The 17174-nt window shown below is 40.6% G+C and overlaps 1 protein-coding gene across 1 annotated transcript; it reads left to right on the top strand.

The window, feature by feature from the left end:
- Nucleotides 1–3598: 3598 nt before the first annotated feature.
- LOC102791279 (myosin heavy chain, fast skeletal muscle-like) lies at nucleotides 3599–14940 on the top strand. The gene is made up of 41 exons (XM_087841202.1): nucleotides 3599–3652; nucleotides 3849–3900; nucleotides 4344–4556; nucleotides 4911–5054; nucleotides 5148–5304; nucleotides 5507–5534; nucleotides 5643–5754; nucleotides 5838–5930; nucleotides 6008–6071; nucleotides 6159–6257; nucleotides 6387–6490; nucleotides 6595–6733; nucleotides 6827–6945; nucleotides 7043–7192; nucleotides 7274–7444; nucleotides 7556–7862; nucleotides 7957–8030; nucleotides 8107–8194; nucleotides 8297–8414; nucleotides 8527–8650; nucleotides 8746–8882; nucleotides 8984–9239; nucleotides 9325–9567; nucleotides 9655–9831; nucleotides 9915–10060; nucleotides 10153–10243; nucleotides 10320–10709; nucleotides 10799–10925; nucleotides 11299–11417; nucleotides 11502–11698; nucleotides 11777–11960; nucleotides 12039–12204; nucleotides 12320–12444; nucleotides 12671–12979; nucleotides 13074–13277; nucleotides 13366–13491; nucleotides 13587–13757; nucleotides 13852–13956; nucleotides 14047–14142; nucleotides 14256–14387; nucleotides 14920–14940. Exons 3-41 carry the CDS (start codon nucleotides 4356–4358, stop codon nucleotides 14938–14940), a joined length of 5814 nt encoding a protein of 1937 aa, XP_087697328.1. The 5' UTR covers nucleotides 3599–3652; nucleotides 3849–3900; nucleotides 4344–4355.
- The last annotated feature ends 2234 nt before the right edge of the window (nucleotides 14941–17174 follow it).

The following is a 17174-nucleotide window of genomic DNA, read 5'->3' as shown; positions in this document are numbered from 1 at the left end:
GCGTGTGTGTGTGTCCTCAGTGCCCTCAAACACACCGCAAACGATCCCGTGTAAACCTGTACATATATACCAGTTGGTCCCCTTGGTATCTTGAATTCATGTCTGGTTCTACTGTGTTTTTCCCTGTTTTTAAAATTAAAGCATACAAAAGAAGCAGTCAGGGCAGAGTGTGGGGCTTCTTTGCCTTTATTGATGAGGAAGACCTCAGCGTAGATTCAGTACCAGGCCACTGCATTAGCCTTATGGCCCGTGAGTTAACAAGCACCCCAACAAAAGCAGGCAGCTGACATATCTTCCATCTTTTTGATGTTGCTCCACTCATAACATGAGATTTCATGTCAGTCTCTAGAAAGCTCAAGCCCACTGACACATCTCTCATCAGATTATCATACCTAGAGTAATCATAGCTACACAAAATATTACATCTGAGCCTCTGCAAAACAAAATATTGGACACTGGGTAGCTTCATGAGTGTGCTGTGACCCTTACGTATTGGTTAGAAATGTTGAAGTTAAGCCTCAGAGTGTGTTAAAGGTCTGTCAGTAGGGAATTAGTAGAAACCTGACACTGTTTCCCCTCCTTAACCCTCTCAAGGCAGGCGTTGCCGATTTGCAACAGTTAAAAACTAACAACCCGATTACCCCACATACATATTTTATGAGTTTTTCACTGCAGGACTTGGTTGTGCATTAGCAACAAAAAGTTTAATTTGAGCCTGAGAGGGTTTTAAAAGTCTCATCAGGTAACACACAGCTTTCTGGTCTGATGTCCAGAGAGTATAAATGTCACAGCAACTGTTTTTGACCTTTAATTAATGCTTGCTGTTTTAATTATTAATGACTGAATTTTACTCTTACTAGTGTGGTGCCACACATTTACCCATTGCTTAGCAAGCAAAAGGTTACTGGTTTAGTTCCAGCTGGTCACACGCATGTCCTTTGGGATTGAGTCTAAAAAGGACATTTGGTGTAACAATCAAACACGTTACCTGCTGTGGTGACAAGGGAGCAGCTGAAAGTAGCGTTAATTTTGAATTGTACTGTTATTGTTGTTTTTTATGTGGAACGGAAAATAAAGTGAATGTGTTGAGATTTTTAAATTGGACCCAAAGATGACATTAATCCATCACTATGTGATACCTGTCTATGCTTTCATTTCCTCCTGCTTAGATTATTGTAAAGCTCTGTTTTCTTGTCCAACTACAGCATTTATTAACCAATTAAACCAAAAAGCTGCTGTTAAGGCTTCTAACTCACGCTTATACCGAAGTCTTCACATATCACCCCATTTTTAAAGCTTTTCCTTGGCTTCCCTGGTTCCTTTTATGGCCTCACAGGCTAAGGCCCCGCAGCTACATTATTGAACCGCTCCGCCCCTATTCTCCAGGCCCTCTTGTGATTCTGTATGCTGAAAGCTACGGGTGATTGCACTTTCAAACCTTAGCTGTACAATTATAGAACAGCTTAGCGATCTCTCTTCATACCCGTCACTCTGTGGTATCCTTGTAAATGTGGCTTGAAAGCTTTCAGAGAGGCGCAGTGTTTGTGTTTTTGTGTTATTTTACTCGATTCATGTGTGACCACTATGTCTTTAACATGTGATGTTTTTTTAAAGCACTTTGTGGCTGTTCTAAGTCTAGAAAAGTGTTAGAAAATCAAACTTTACTCACTTACTACTTACAACAAATAACACAGGCTGCTGTCATTTTAGTGGTTTGACATCACATTTATTTCCAAAGAACAGTTTCATACACTCACACAAAAAAACCACTCATAGAAATGTAAAAAAAAAGCCATAGAAATAGAAAGAAGGGAGAATAAATAAAAGTGAAGTGAGCTAAGTGTACAGAAATAGTAGGACACACCCCCCAATCACCTGTGACCTGTGCCTTGCAACAGTATTGCCAACCCAGCAAATCTGGAGCGCCTAAAATTTCAGTCCAAAGACATTGCTGAAATTCTTTGGGATCATGTGCCATTAGTCTCGTTAATCTCATTAGTCTAAAAATACAGCCGTCATGTCTTTGTCTTCATTGAAACGATCAATAGTTGATAAAGTAAAATTATAATCTTTTCCCAAATGAATGAAATTGTCCTCCACTCTTCAAAATAAGAGAATATAATGAAAAACATGATGATAAAGCTTTCATAGCACACAATAGTAAAGTTGTGAGCAGATATAATTACCTTTTTATTTGTCAGCATATCTAAACGTTCTTTTCTCATTTATTATCTGTCCACAAGCATGAAACAGGAGCTGAATTTCTTGATAAATGTATATATAGTTAATTAAAATCATATATATGTGTCTAAGTACACAGTATCTGTCATAACCCATTTGTTCAATATTAAATACTGCTTATGAACACTATATGTGGGGCATTAAAGTGTAATTTTATCACATTAACTGAGTTCCTTCACCAAGATATTCACCCTTGGCTTGTTATAATGGGATAATGAGATACTCTGGCCAGCAGCATTATCATGCAGAGAGTATTAGTGAACTTTTCAAGGCATGAAACTGCTCGCAGAGGTTTGTTTTGAAGGTAAATTCTGATTATAGCGCATGACGTATTCCGTGATTGGCATTTGTATTGGTCAAACTTCAAAGCAACATTTGCTCGACATGTGTTTACTGGATACATTCAGCATTTCTGGGACAGAGGAAATTAAAGTGCTATAAATATGAACATTGTTCTGCTTTCTTTTGTCCATTCTCGCTACTGAGCAAATTTAATTAAGTGTGGGATTTCATAAAACCCCAGACCCCAGTGCATGTTTCTGCTATCGTGAGGTATCATCATTTTCACAAGTTCTTAGATTAGCAGCTGTGAGGCCCAATTGTGCTCCTTTGTCACAGGAAAGACTTGCAAGGCTTCTGCAACAGAATCCCAGGGACACATGAGAGCTTCTCCACGGCTAAACTCAGATCCTCTGCAGTGCCAGGGTGCATTAAAGAGATTATTGTAAAGACCAACACAATGTCTGAACTTCAGTAACCGATCACCAGAACAATATTTAGACAAAGTTCAAAAATGTTGCATTGCCAGTGTCTTCATCTATTTATACACTTTTTAAGGCTTCCTGTTTGACAGCGGTGCCTTGTGTGGCATCTTTACTGCAGCAGTGAAATACTTTACAACAGGACAATTGTGCTCTCTGTCACATACGTCAGTGCCTTAGGATCTATTGATTTCTATTTTAAATATATAAATTATACCGAGTAGTATTTTAATTAATGACAATAGAAAGCAAAGCCACGCTTATCTAATGACACCAGTGAGGTTAATTTATTTACTTTTATTTAGACTTTTACTAAATTTATAATTACATAATTATATTTACATATATAAATACAATTATATTTACTATAATGTGTCATTCACTCTTGATATTATTTCCCGATTAAAATTGTTATCATTGCCTGAAACATCCCTCTTGAAACAAGTCATTCAGAATATGTGACAACTAAAAAGTGAAAGAGCCTGTTGATCAGTGACGGCAGGGGACAGAGCGGAGGCAAAAATACTCGAGGAAATAGCACAAAACAACCTGACCAAATAAAGGAGGCCATTTCTGCTGAGTGAACACAGATCTCCCTATATAAGAAGGAAGACTGGACACCCACAAGGACTGCCAAGCCTCCAGTCAAGGTGAGTGAGTCTTTTATTAGCAGGAGGAGAGCCAGCAGCTTAATGAACAATGCAGGGCATGATCATTTACTGCCAGAGACAGGACCGCTGTGCTAATGCCAGGACTTTTCTGCAGACCGAGTGCCTTTTTATTTATTTTATTAGTTTAATTACACTTATTCATTTGAACAATTTATCTTTTCTTTTTCTTCATCAGAACCCTCACAGGACCATCAACAGCTGTTTTTTTTCTGAAGGGAGGGGAAAAGGTAATTGCTTACCATGTTTATCAAAAGACACTTTTAATTAATAGCATTGTTTATATGCTGTAAATGAGACTTTGATGCTTGAATATCCAGCTGTTCATTTAGCATTTTGTGAGATGGTTTACAAATCAATTAACAGAGTTCATGTTGAGGCTTCTCACTTTATTAACATGTTTGAATCGTTGAATAAAGATGAGAAATTGTTCGTTTTGTTCAGTGCCTAGTGCCTTTTACCTCTTAATATTTTAATATTTTGGAGCAGATATAGGCAGTCGTGGGTTACACACAGATTGGAGTGTTTGTTACAAAGTATTTTAAACACAGTCCAGCTGTCACTTCATTTGACATCCACAACAGCTTCAGGATTCTTTATCCTCGTGCAGTACTGTGTTGCCATCAGGAGCGAGAAGAAATAATGACTGTTGTCTTGTTTTACTTACTTGCAGTAAAGAGTCATCATGGGAGACGCAGAGATGGAGTGTTTTGGCCCGGCGGCCATTTACCTCCGCAAGCCAGAAAGAGAGCGCATTGAAGCCCAGAACACTCCATTTGATGCTAAAACAGCATACTTTGTGACTGAGCCCAATGAAATGTACCTCAAGGGGAAACTTATTAAGAGAGAGGGCGGCAAAGCCACCGTGGAGACTCTGTGCGGGAAGGTGAGAGTGCCTTGACTCTGCAAAACCTTTTTTATTGTTATTGTAGTGTAAATGTTATAGAGCCGAGCTGCATGAGCCAGACTACTTGATTGAGTGGGTGAGTTCAAATATCTAGTGTGGTCTCAGGAATGAAGGCCTCAGGATTGTATGCATATTAGAAAAAAATAACTAAGCAGCACAGCTTCATTTTCAGCTAAAATAAAACAGAATAGCAGGAAATGAATTATGTGCACATGTTGTTTTTCTGACCTCTAAGGGAATAGATAAACTGATTGTCTTTGCTTGTTTAATAAGTTTGGCCCACTTGCCCACTGATATCTGTGCCACTAATGTTTTTTTCTGTCTGTGCGTTAGACTATCACTGTGAAAGAAGATGAAGTCTTCCCCATGAACCCTCCAAAGTTCGATAAGATTGAGGACATGGCCATGATGACCCACCTCAGTGAGCCTACTGTGCTGTATAACCTCAAAGAGCGCTATGCAGCATGGATGATCTACGTGAGTTTCTCTTGATCAGAACTCCATAGCTGATACTCGTGCTCATGACAAATGGAAGATCTGCATCATAAATGATCCTCTCTGACTCCATAGACCTACTCGGGGCTTTTCTGCGTCACTGTGAACCCCTACAAGTGGCTCCCAGTGTATGATTCAATGGTTGTGGCAGGATACAGGGGCAAGAAGAGAGTTGAGGCTCCACCCCACATCTTCTCCATCTCTGATAACGCCTATCAGTTCATGCTCCAAGGTATGAAGCATGTGTCGCAGCACATTGCATGTGATACCAGGCTCATATAACACGACAGGAACAATTTAAGTTTTGAACTTACCTTGTGGAGCAGTAGTAACGATAAAATAACTTACATATACACATTAAGCTCTGATAGCGGGTCACTGCATTACTGTTAATATAAATGATGGCCAATATCTTTGTTACCGTTTCTCCACAGACCGTGAGAATCAGTCCATCCTTATCACGTAAGTTTCTTTTTTAAAAGAATTCAGCAAATGTTTTTGCGTGTGTGTGCACACGATTACCCAGTGCAAGGGGGTTTTCTTGCTAATGAGGTGTTTTTGTGACTACAGTGGAGAATCTGGTGCAGGAAAGACTGTCAACACTAAGCGTGTCATCCAGTACTTTGCGACAATCGCAGTGGCTGGAGGAAAGAAAACCGAGCAAGTCCCTGGAAAAATGCAGGTAAGTCATGCAATGTGTTTTAAATTATGTATATGAAAATAAAGAAATACACAAAATACAAACGTGTCATTTTAAACTTTCAGGGGTCCCTTGAGGATCAAATCATTGCAGCTAATCCACTGCTGGAGGCTTATGGTAATGCCAAAACAGTGAGGAATGACAACTCATCCCGTTTTGTAAGTGTCTATTAATTAAGCCTTTCTAAATAAATAAATAAAAAAATCATACTAATCCAGTCTTTTCTTTTTAAAAGGGTAAATTCATCAGAATCCATTTTGGCACAACTGGGAAATTGGCCTCAGCAGACATTGAAACATGTGAGGCTACAAATGATCAAGCACATCCTTCGTCTCTGTCCTGTTTGCCTATGGACTTTCTTATCCTCATCCTGATTTGTTTTACAGATCTGCTGGAGAAGTCTAGAGTGACGTTCCAGCTCTCTGCTGAGAGGAGCTACCATATCTTCTATCAGCTCACAACAGGCCACAAACCTGAGCTCATCGGTTAGAGAATAATAATTAAAATATCTCAGTTTTTCCATAGCTTGTAAACAACAATATATAACATATATGTGTTGTCTCTCTGTATTGTATAGCGTATTATATTGGCATGTATTTTTTTGTTTTCTTTAGAGGCTCTCCTGATCACCACAAACCCATACGACTATCCCATGATCAGTCAGGGTGAAATCACTGTCAAGAGTATCAATGACGTTGAAGAATTCATCGCTACTGATGTAAGAAAATGATTAAATATAGGTTACTATAAAAAAAACCCATTTAGGACTGTATTAAATGAAAGAGCTTTGTGTGAATGACTTATTTATTTTAATATACCTAGACTGCCATTGACATCCTGGGCTTCACCGCAGAGGAGAAAATTAGCATGTATAAACTGACCGGAGCTGCGATGCAACACGGAAACATGAAGTTCAAGCAGAAGCAGCGAGAAGAGCAGGCTGAGCCAGATGGCACTGAAGGTATGTTGGACCTTAAAAAAAAAAAACTTTAAGTATGAAACAAACTAAAACCACTATTGCTAATTGTCCTACTGTCTTTCTCTCTACTCTCAGTCGCAGATAAAATCGCCTACCTTATGGGCCTGAACTCATCTGACTTGCTTAAGGCACTGTGCTACCCAAGAGTCAAAGTTGGAAACGAGTTTGTGACTAAGGGTCAGACTGTCCCGCAGGTGAAATATCCTAATCCATCCTGTTTTTACCACTTTAACAGTTTATTTGTGTGACATTCTCTCATCCTTTGTCTTTGTTGTCGATCTGTAAAATCAGGTCAACAACGCTGTCTCGGCGCTCTGCAAGTCCGTGTATGAGAAAATGTTCTTGTGGATGGTCGTCAGAATCAACGAGATGTTGGACACAAAGCAGCCGAGACAGTTCTTCATCGGTGTGCTCGACATCGCTGGATTCGAAATCTTTGATGTAAGTGAGCCGGAAATAGCACCGTTTTATACCTTTGTTATTGAAACATTTTGATATAATAAGGATTTTTTCCCTTTGCAGTTCAACAGCCTGGAACAGCTGTGCATCAACTTCACCAATGAAAAACTGCAACAGTTTTTCAACCATCACATGTTTGTCCTGGAGCAAGAAGAGTACAAGAAAGAGGGCATTGAATGGGAGTTCATTGACTTTGGTATGGACTTGGCTGCCTGCATTGAGCTTATTGAGAAGGTGAAGACACTTTGTGTTTTTTTTACCACATGAACTCTGTACTGTGTGTTGATAAAAACCGAAATCAGTCTGAAGCCTTGAAATAATTTGCTTCATGTTTCATCATGGCAGCCAATGGGCATCTTCTCCATCCTTGAAGAGGAGTGCATTGTCCCCAAGGCAACAGACATGACCTTCAAGAGCAAACTCTATGACCAGCATGTTGGCAAAAGTGCCCCCTTCCAGAAACCAAAGCCTGCCAAAGGCAAAGCTGAGGCCCACTTCTCCCTGGTGCACTATGCTGGTACTGTTGACTACAATGTCGTCGGCTGGCTGGAGAAGAACAAAGACCCCCTGAACGACTCTGTGGTACAGCTCTACCAGAAGTCTTCAACAAAGCTGTTGGCTTTCCTGTATGCGTCACATGCCGCTTCAGAAGGTATCAATTGTAATTTCCCCACAGTTTATTAGATATTAAAAATGCATTGTCATTTCTTGCTTTAATCATTTCACTGTAACTGTCCCACTGACAGCTGAGGGCGGTGGTGGCAAGAAAGCTGGCAAAAAGAAGGGTGGCTCCTTCCAGACGGTGTCTGCATTGTTCAGGGTAAGATGTGGAATAATCACTTACTAGAGATACTTGTCATTTATTTTGTTAACTCGATGCTGTTTTAATGCTTCAGGAGAATCTGGGCAAGCTGATGACCAACCTGAGGAGCACTCATCCTCACTTTGTGCGCTGCTTGATTCCCAATGAGTCAAAGACGCCAGGTACATGGCTGAAAGAAATCAAACCTGTGATGTGCTTTCACTGTTTCACATTTTCATTCTGTCACTCTTGTCAAAATGTGTTTGTTTAACGACATATTACAGGTCTCATGGAGAACTTCCTGGTCATCCACCAGCTGAGGTGTAACGGTGTGCTGGAGGGTATCAGGATCTGCAGGAAAGGTTTCCCCAGCAGAATCCTCTACGGTGACTTCAAGCAGAGGTAACACTGCTAGCATCTTCACTGACAATGAAATGTTTTTTTTATTATTATTACTTTTATTATTATCTTAAAGCCACTGCATCTGACTAGGTGATTGAACTCTTTACTTTAGATACAAGGTATTGAATGCTAGCGTCATTCCTGAGGGACAGTTCATTGACAACAAGAAGGCCTCAGAGAAACTTCTGGGATCCATCAATGTGGACCACTCTCAGTACAAGTTTGGTCACACCAAGGTAGAGAAAGAAAAATCTCTCTGGAAAATTCTGTTTATGCTGAAATATGGAGAATAGTTAACAAATTAAAAATAATTTGTATTACTAACTTTCAGGTGTTCTTCAAAGCCGGTCTGCTGGGAACTCTGGAGGAGATGAGAGACGAGAAGCTGGCTGAGCTGGTCACAATGACTCAGGCTCTCTGCAGAGGTTTCCTCATGAGGCGCGAGTTTGTCAAGATGATGGAGAGGAGGTAAGCTGTCTGTCGCTGACGCTGTGACAGACGTTTGTGAAACCTGCAATTTAATTTGTAAAACAAACATTTTATAACTCGTCCTTTCTTTCTTTTATCAGAGATGCTATTTTCTCCATCCAGTACAACATCCGTTCATTCATGAATGTCAAAACCTGGCCGTGGATGAAGCTGTACTTCAAGATTAAGCCTCTGCTGAAGAGTGCAGAGACAGAGAAAGAGATGGCCGCAATGAAAGAGACCTTTGAAAAGACCAAAGAGGATCTGGCAAAGGCTCTGGCTAAGAAGAAAGAGCTGGAGGAAAAGATGGTTTCTCTGCTGCAGGAGAAGAATGACTTACTGTTACAAGTGCAGTCTGTGAGTTCAGTCGCTACCTTGCATGCACTGTGTCTACAGATTATCAAATAATTAATTTGATTAAAAAACTTGTGTTGCCTTTTAGGAAGGTGAAAACCTTGCTGATGCAGAGGAAAGGTGTGAGGGGCTCATTAAAGCAAAAATTCAGCTCGAGGCCAAACTCAAAGAGACAGCCGAGAGACTGGAGGATGAGGAGGAAATGAACGCTGAGCTGACTGCAAAGAAGAGGAAGCTGGAGGACGAGTGCTCTGAGCTGAAGAAGGATATTGATGACTTGGAGCTGACCCTGGCCAAAGTGGAAAAGGAGAAACATGCCACTGAGAACAAGGTTATACTCCCTCTTTTAACAATGTATTGTTTTGCTTAAGTGTTGAGAAAATCATTTGTAAGTTTATATTCATGTCAACTTCTGTAGGTCAAAAACCTCACAGAAGAACTGGCTGCTCAAGATGAGTCCATTGCCAAGCTGAGCAAAGAAAAGAAAGCCCTCCAAGAGGCCCATCAGCAGACCCTCGATGACCTGCAGGCAGAGGAAGACAAAGTTAACAGTCTGACGAAGGCCAAGACCAAGCTGGAGCAGCAAGTGGACGATGTGAGTATTTTTAAAACTCATCTGAAAACCAACAGTCCACTAATACACTTTCTAAATCCATGAAATTTCTCTGTCTTTGGTAGCTTGAAGGTTCCCTGGAGCAAGAAAAGAAGCTTCGCATGGACCTTGAGCGGGCTAAAAGAAAGCTTGAAGGTGACCTTAAACTGGCCCAAGAAACCATCATGGATCTGGAGAACGATAAGCAGCAATCTGATGAGAAAATAAAGAAGTAAGAAAAATAATTCATATATATTTATCTGCACTAAAATATTCTCTGATAAATACAATTGTAATATGCCATTATCATTTTTTCCCCTTTAGGAAGGACTTTGAGGTTAGCCAGCTCCTGAGTAAGATCGAGGATGAGCAATCTCTGGGACTGCAGTTACAGAAGAAGATAAAGGAACTTCAGGTATAATTAGAAGTATTTACTATAGCAAAAAATCTTCAAATATGTTCAACTTAGCTTAAATTTTTTTGTGTTTTAGGCTCGTATTGAGGAGCTTGAGGAGGAGATTGAGGCTGAACGTGCTGCTCGGGCCAAGGTGGAGAAGCAGAGGTCTGATCTCTCCAGAGAGCTGGAGGAGATCAGTGAGAGACTCGAGGAAGCTGGCGGGGCCACTGCAGCTCAGATTGAGATGAACAAGAAGCGCGAGGCCGAGTTTCAGAAGCTGCGGCGTGATCTCGAAGAGGCCACCCTGCAGCACGAAGCCACCGCCGCAGCTCTCCGCAAGAAGCAGGCTGACAGCGTGGCCGAGCTAGGAGAGCAGATTGATAACCTGCAGAGGGTCAAACAGAAGCTGGAGAAAGAGAAAAGCGAGTACAAGATGGAGATTGATGACCTTGCAAGCAACATGGAGGGTATTGCCAAAGCCAAGGTAAACTAGCAAAAGTGGAAAATAAACTGTAATTTTATTATTTATGTATGTATTTATTTCTTTTACTAATACATGATTTATTTCATCAGGCAAACCTTGAGAAGATGTGCAGGACATTGGAAGATCAGCTAAGTGAGCTCAAGTCAAAGAACGATGAAAATGTTCGTCAGCTGAATGATATTGGTGCACAAAAAGCACGACTTCAGACTGAAAATGGTACGAAACTCACTTCATATGAAAATCATGTTTTGTATTACCTTAAAAAAATGAAATGACTGACAAAGGAGCCGAGATTCATGATGTAACCACTTCACCTGGTGGGTTGTGATAGTGGTACTGAGGCAAAATGCAAACAGCAGCGAGATCTGTAACAATGGATATTCACATACATTTTTACAAGTTAAAAATGTAGTGATGTGGATATTTCTAACCTCATTAGGGATGCTATTCACAAGTTTAGGGTTCATTAAGGTTTTTAATGTTGTTGTTCTTCAGTTGCAACAGTGGAAAATTTATGGTGCATCAATTTATGCTTATTCCCTTGTTGATGCTGTTGAGTATGCTAATACCTAAAAAAATCGTTGCTTAGGTGAATATTCACGCCAGATCGAGGAGAAAGAAGCTCTCGTGTCTCAGCTGACCAGAGGCAAACTGGCCTACACTCAGCAAATTGAGGAGCTTAAGAGGCACATAGAGGAGGAAGTCAAGGTAACAGAATTTGAAAACTTTGGAGAAGAAAAGGCGAAAAAAGTTTTCTGTCAAATAATTATCTGGTTTTTGTTTGGATTATAGGCCAAGAACGCCCTGGCTCATGCTGTCCAGTCAGCTCGTCATGACTGCGACCTCCTCAGGGAGCAGTATGAGGAGGAGCAGGAAGCCAAAGCTGAGCTGCAGCGTTCAATGTCCAAGGCAAACAGCGAGGTGGCTCAGTGGAGGACCAAATATGAAACTGATGCTATTCAGCGCACTGAGGAGCTGGAGGAGGCAAAGTAAGTCTCCAACCTTATATTTTTTTCTCGTGTCGTGATTAATATACAGCAAGTCTGAAAACTGAATGTTCTTAACAGGAAAAAGCTCGCCCAGCGTCTCCAGGATGCAGAGGAGTCCATCGAAGCTGTGAATGCAAAATGTGCCTCTCTGGAAAAGACCAAACAGAGACTGCATGGTGAAGTGGAGGACCTGATGATCGACGTGGAGAGAGCTAATGCTCTGGCTGCTAACCTTGACAAGAAGCAGAGAAACTTTGACAAGGTACAGCATTTTTCTTTGTATATGAATATGATGAGAGTTTAAAAGAAAGAGAAACTAAATAGTTTGCTGTATCTTCAGGTTCTTGCAGAGTGGAAACAGAAGTATGAGGAAAGCCAGGCAGAGCTGGAGGGAGCTCAGAAGGAGGCTCGTTCTCTCAGCACTGAGCTGTTCAAGATGAAAAACTCCTACGAGGAAGCTCTTGATCACCTGGAGACCCTGAAGAGGGAGAACAAGAACCTGCAACGTAAGACCATTAATCCAGTTTTCACCAAGCACTCTATGAATAAAATACACTTGAGAAGTATTTTGAATGTTTAAATCGACCAGTATGTTCATGTATTGAAAATCTGCTTGAACAGAGGAGATATCAGACCTGAGTGAACAACTTGGCGAAACCGGTAAAACCATCCACGAGCTTGAGAAGGGAAAGAAGACAGTGGAAATTGAGAAGTCAGAAATCCAGACAGCTTTGGAAGAGGCCGAGGTAAAACTGAATCTACGATTCCTGAGCTGAGTTTGGCTTCTGTGCAAAAGAAGTGCATGTTCTGCTCAAACAATTTGAAGCATATCTGTGTGAGATTTATCCTTGAAAAGTATTCGATACGCTATGTCTGAGCTATTTTTTCTTCTTTATTCTTCTTTATAACAGTCAGTTTGTATATTTATACTAAAGGAAAGGTTGTGTTAATATGGTTCACACTTTTTCAAAGGCTACTCTGGAGCACGAGGAATCCAAGATTCTCCGTGTTCAGCTTGAGCTGACCCAAGTCAAGAGTGAAGTTGACAGGAAGATTGCAGAGAAGGACGAGGAGATTGAACAGATCAAGAGGAACAGCCAGAGAGTGATCGAGTCCATGCAAAGCACTCTGGATGCTGAGGTCAGGAGCAGGAATGATGCCCTGAGAATCAAGAAGAAGATGGAGGGAGACCTGAATGAGATGGAGATTCAGCTGAGTCATGCCAACCGCCAGGCAGCTGAATCCCAGAAACAGCTGAGGAATGTGCAGGGACACCTGAAGGTAGGTCCACTGAAGGATTTGCCCGAAGTTTCTAAAATTATCTGAAAAGTAGCTTAAAGTGTGCACTAATACCTCTTAACGTTACACATTTCAGGATGCCCAGCTCCATCTTGATGAAGCCATTAGAAGCCAAGAAGACATGAAGGAGCAGGTTGCAATGGTGGAGCGCAGAAACAACCTGATGCAGGCTGAGATTGAGGAGCTGAGAGCTGCACTGGAGCAAACAGAGAGAGGCCGCAAGATTGCTGAACAGGAGCTGGTTGATGCCAGCGAGCGTGTGGGACTGCTGCACTCTCAGGTTAGTTACGATTCAAAAACTTCATATGTTTACAATTTGACAGGTGAAAGTCCGAATATGTAATTCATTATCCTGTATTTCCTTTCAGAACACCAGCCTTATCAACACCAAGAAGAAGCTGGAGGCTGATTTCATTCAGATCCAAGGTGAAGTGGAAGATGCTGTCCAGGAGGCCAGAAATGCTGAAGAAAAAGCCAAGAAGGCCATCACTGATGTGAGCCACCCTGATGAATGTCTACACAGTAACTCATTCTCTGGCAACTATATTAGCCTAACAGTTACAACAATACATATGATATGAAATTTCAGGCTGCCATGATGGCAGAAGAGCTGAAGAAGGAGCAGGACACCAGTGCTCATTTGGAGAGGATGAAGAAGAACCTGGAGGTGACAGTGAAGGACCTGCAGCACCGCCTTGATGAAGCTGAGAACCTGGCCATGAAAGGCGGCAAGAAGCAGCTCCAGAAACTGGAGGCTAGGGTAAAGACCATTTTTCACCAGCATGGCCTCAACTTTTTTTTTACATTATTTATTTTTGAACTCCCATCATTGTCATACATTGTTCATATTTTAGGTACGTGAGCTTGAATCTGAAGTTGAATCTGAGCAAAGACGAGGAGCTGAAGCTGTCAAAGGTGTTCGCAAGTATGAGAGAAGAGTGAAAGAGCTTACCTATCAGGTAGGAAGGTGTTTTATTTGATTTTGTTGATGCTGGTATCCCGGGAAAGTCCATATGATTACATTTGCTGTGACTTTATGTAAACTGCAGACAGAGGAGGACAAGAAGAATATTGCCAGGCTTCAAGATCTGGTGGATAAGCTGCAGCTGAAAGTGAAGGCCTACAAGAGACAGGCTGAGGAGGCTGTAAGTTAAAATGTTTCACAGTATGAAATACTTTGCTGTTTATGAGTCAGTCATTTATTCTCTGTATCTTCAGTCTTTATGACAGTTAACTCCATTGTTTTATCTCATTGTAGGAGGAGCAAGCCAATACTCACATTTCAAGGCTGAGGAAGGTTCAGCACGAGCTGGAGGAAGCTCAGGAGCGCGCTGACATCGCCGAGTCCCAGGTCAACAAGCTGAGGGCTAAGAGTCGTGAAATTGGAAAAGTAAGTAATGCATAAAACTCACGCATTCATAATTGATTTTGTCCTTAATTATGACATTTCAAACTTGAAATTATTAGTCAAGTTATTTTTGCTTAATTTCTGACACACACACAGACAAATGTGTACATAAACAAACACACATACTCACACTCTCTAAACACTCAGTTTCAGAGATTGTGTTTTGCTTTTAAATCTTCATGATGTCAAAGAAAGCAGGTATACCTAAGCTGTCACTGTAAACCTCACCCATCAAATCTTCTATTTGTGAGGGGCAGCCAATCAGAGGAAAGCCAGCTTAAAGGCAGGGGGAAAGGAGCTAAAATGGTTATGTTTCAGACAAATAATAAACTGTATATAAGATAAATGGGTATTATCTTAAATAATGAACAACTAAAACACAGCACTGGAAATGATCAAAAAAAGGTCTCTTTAAAGACAGAATATTTTCTCTGTCTTCACAGGGACAAAGTTTTCCTTCCACAGTTTGAGTGAACTTATCGTGTGTGTGGGGTTTTTTTTCTGTCTGTTTCAGGGAAAGGAAGCTGAAGAATAAGCTGCAACGTCTATGAGAGACTCAAATGAGAATCATAAAATATGATTTTTCGTTGAAATACTCCCATTAAATGTTGTTGACTTGGCCAGTCTGCTGTCTTTAAACGTTCCACAATAAAAACAAAATCCTTCAAATCTGAGTGTCTTCATAGTTTTTATTATATTATATTATATTATATTATATTATATTATATTATATTATATTATATTATATTATATTATATTATATTATATTATATTATATTATATTATATTTGGTGCCTTGTTTGTTGAGACTGGAGTCTAGTCAGTAAATGTAAGGGAAAAAATGCCTTGGGTCAGGGATCGCACAAGAGAGGTCAAGAAGAGAGTCCAGGCAGGATGGAGCGGGTGGAGATGAGTGTGACGGGTGATTAGTGACAGAAGGGTAACAAGTGGTTTAGAGACAAAGTTAGAGAGGTAAGGCTGAGATGGTTTGGGTTTGCAGAGGAGCAATAGTGGATTTATTAGATGGGGGATGTTGAATATAGGGGAAGAGGAAAAGAACAGAGGAGATTCATGGATGTAATGAAGGACACCACGCGGATGGTTGGTGTGACAGAGGAGGATGCTAGTGATAGCGTGAGATGGACATGATCTGCTCTCGTTATCTCTGTATTACACATATTTACTTTTTTTTAAACCACAAGTGTAAACCCACAAGTTGTGGTTGTAGGAGCAGCAAAGCATCAGATAGCTTTTTAACTTTGTATAACATGTCATGTCTAAACTTCTTGAGACATTTTATGCGAAAAGTAACGAAACACATCATCACTGTCTGCATCGTACCTGCACAGCCTTCCTCTCATTGAGCATGCTGCTAATGCTGATGTATTTGTCCTGCACAGCAGTGAAAAACATTATTCTAAAATGTCAGTAGACACATGCTGAGTTCAGCTGTACAGTGTCTTTAGATATGAACCTTTTAAGATGGGGTGTGGTGCTTTGCTGCTTTTTGTAACACCAACTTATTTAGTCAAGTCCTCTGGGGCAAGGCAGCAATCCAGCATATGTTTCCTCTTCAGGGACCATTGTCATTAATATATCCTGACAGCTGCCTCCTCCCCTCCTCTCAGTGCACCTGTTTGTTCCTGAATATATGGCACCATGTGAGATTCTTTACATGCCTACGTATTGTTAGATGTCTTATTTAACTACACACAGGGAACAGTCTGGTATTGTATGAGTCTTAGTTCCCTACACTTTGTTTTTTAAGTCTCTTTTTCATTCTTATTGCTTAAATATCAACTGACACAGCCAAGCACGGTGTGTTTCTGTAACATTTTGCTCCAAATAACTTTAAAATCTTTCAAATCAAGCTTGAACTCTGCTCCAAAATCACTGCATCGATATTAGTATATTGAAGTCACCAAGAAATCGCCACACCAACCACTGAACGGCTCTCTGTCAGTGTGCCACACAAATTTCAGTCATTATCCCATCAAAATCACAGTATTTCTGACCACAGATAAAACCCTTTAAAAACAACCAGCCACACAATATTTCATTGAGAGGATACATGTCTTCAACACCTAAAAACCTAAAAAAAAAAAAAAAAAAGTACACACTCATCTGGTACTAAAACAGTTTCGAGTTCCCATCTTTTGTTAACTGTAATTAGAAGCGGTTTTACCCGGATTAGGTCCACTTCTGCAGCAAACCTACATCAGTCCTCGTCTCCCACGAACGCCTCGTCTGTTCTGTGTCTCCTAAGTTCAACTTATGCCCAACAAGCTCATGAGCTCTGCTGAATAAATCCAACATGATGTTTTAAATTGACAATAATTCAAACTCCTTTGCCAAACACTGATCCACTGACATCATATCTAATTCGGATGGTGTATTTCTCCTTAAGCCACATAACAAGGCACAATGCCAGGTGGATGGAAGGTATCACTTTTCCAAACAAGACTAGTAAGAGTTGCTGGGTAGGACGTCTAATTTACTGAATCATAGAAGCATCAACAACCTCTATCCGGAGGTTTTAGTGTCAGCGACAGATCTCAGCCTACTGTTTGATATCCTCTCTAAATGAAGTTAGAAAAAATCACCATGATTAGTTTCCAAGCAGCTTAACTCTTGGATTACTTTTCTGGTTCTCATCCAGTCCCCTGAAAATTATTGGTGCGATCCTAAACAGCTGACAGAACTTTTTCTGCATCAGATAACAGAGGAACTGCTCAGTGGCTCAACTGAAGTTATTATACAGCAGCATCA

The sequence above is a fragment of the Neolamprologus brichardi genome, chromosome 5 (assembly GCF_056152115.1).
Source record: "Neolamprologus brichardi isolate AB-2024 chromosome 5, ASM5615211v1, whole genome shotgun sequence".
NCBI classification, from domain to species: domain Eukaryota; kingdom Metazoa; phylum Chordata; class Actinopteri; order Cichliformes; family Cichlidae; genus Neolamprologus; species Neolamprologus brichardi.
The sequence above is the reverse complement of the archived record's forward strand: the minus strand, read 5'-3'. Positions and strand labels throughout refer to the sequence as shown.

Excerpts from the sequence above, each read along its gene's own strand:
- LOC102791279 (XM_087841202.1), top strand. The coding sequence starts at position 4,356 with ATGGGAGACGCAGAGATGGAGTGTTTTGGCCCGGCGGCCATTTACCTC. Across the intron at positions 12,205-12,319 it reads GGAGAACAAGAACCTGCAAC|AGGAGATATCAGACCTGAGT; the intron begins GTAAGACCATTA and ends CTGCTTGAACAG. Across the intron at positions 14,143-14,255 it reads AGAGACAGGCTGAGGAGGCT|GAGGAGCAAGCCAATACTCA; the intron begins GTAAGTTAAAAT and ends ATCTCATTGTAG.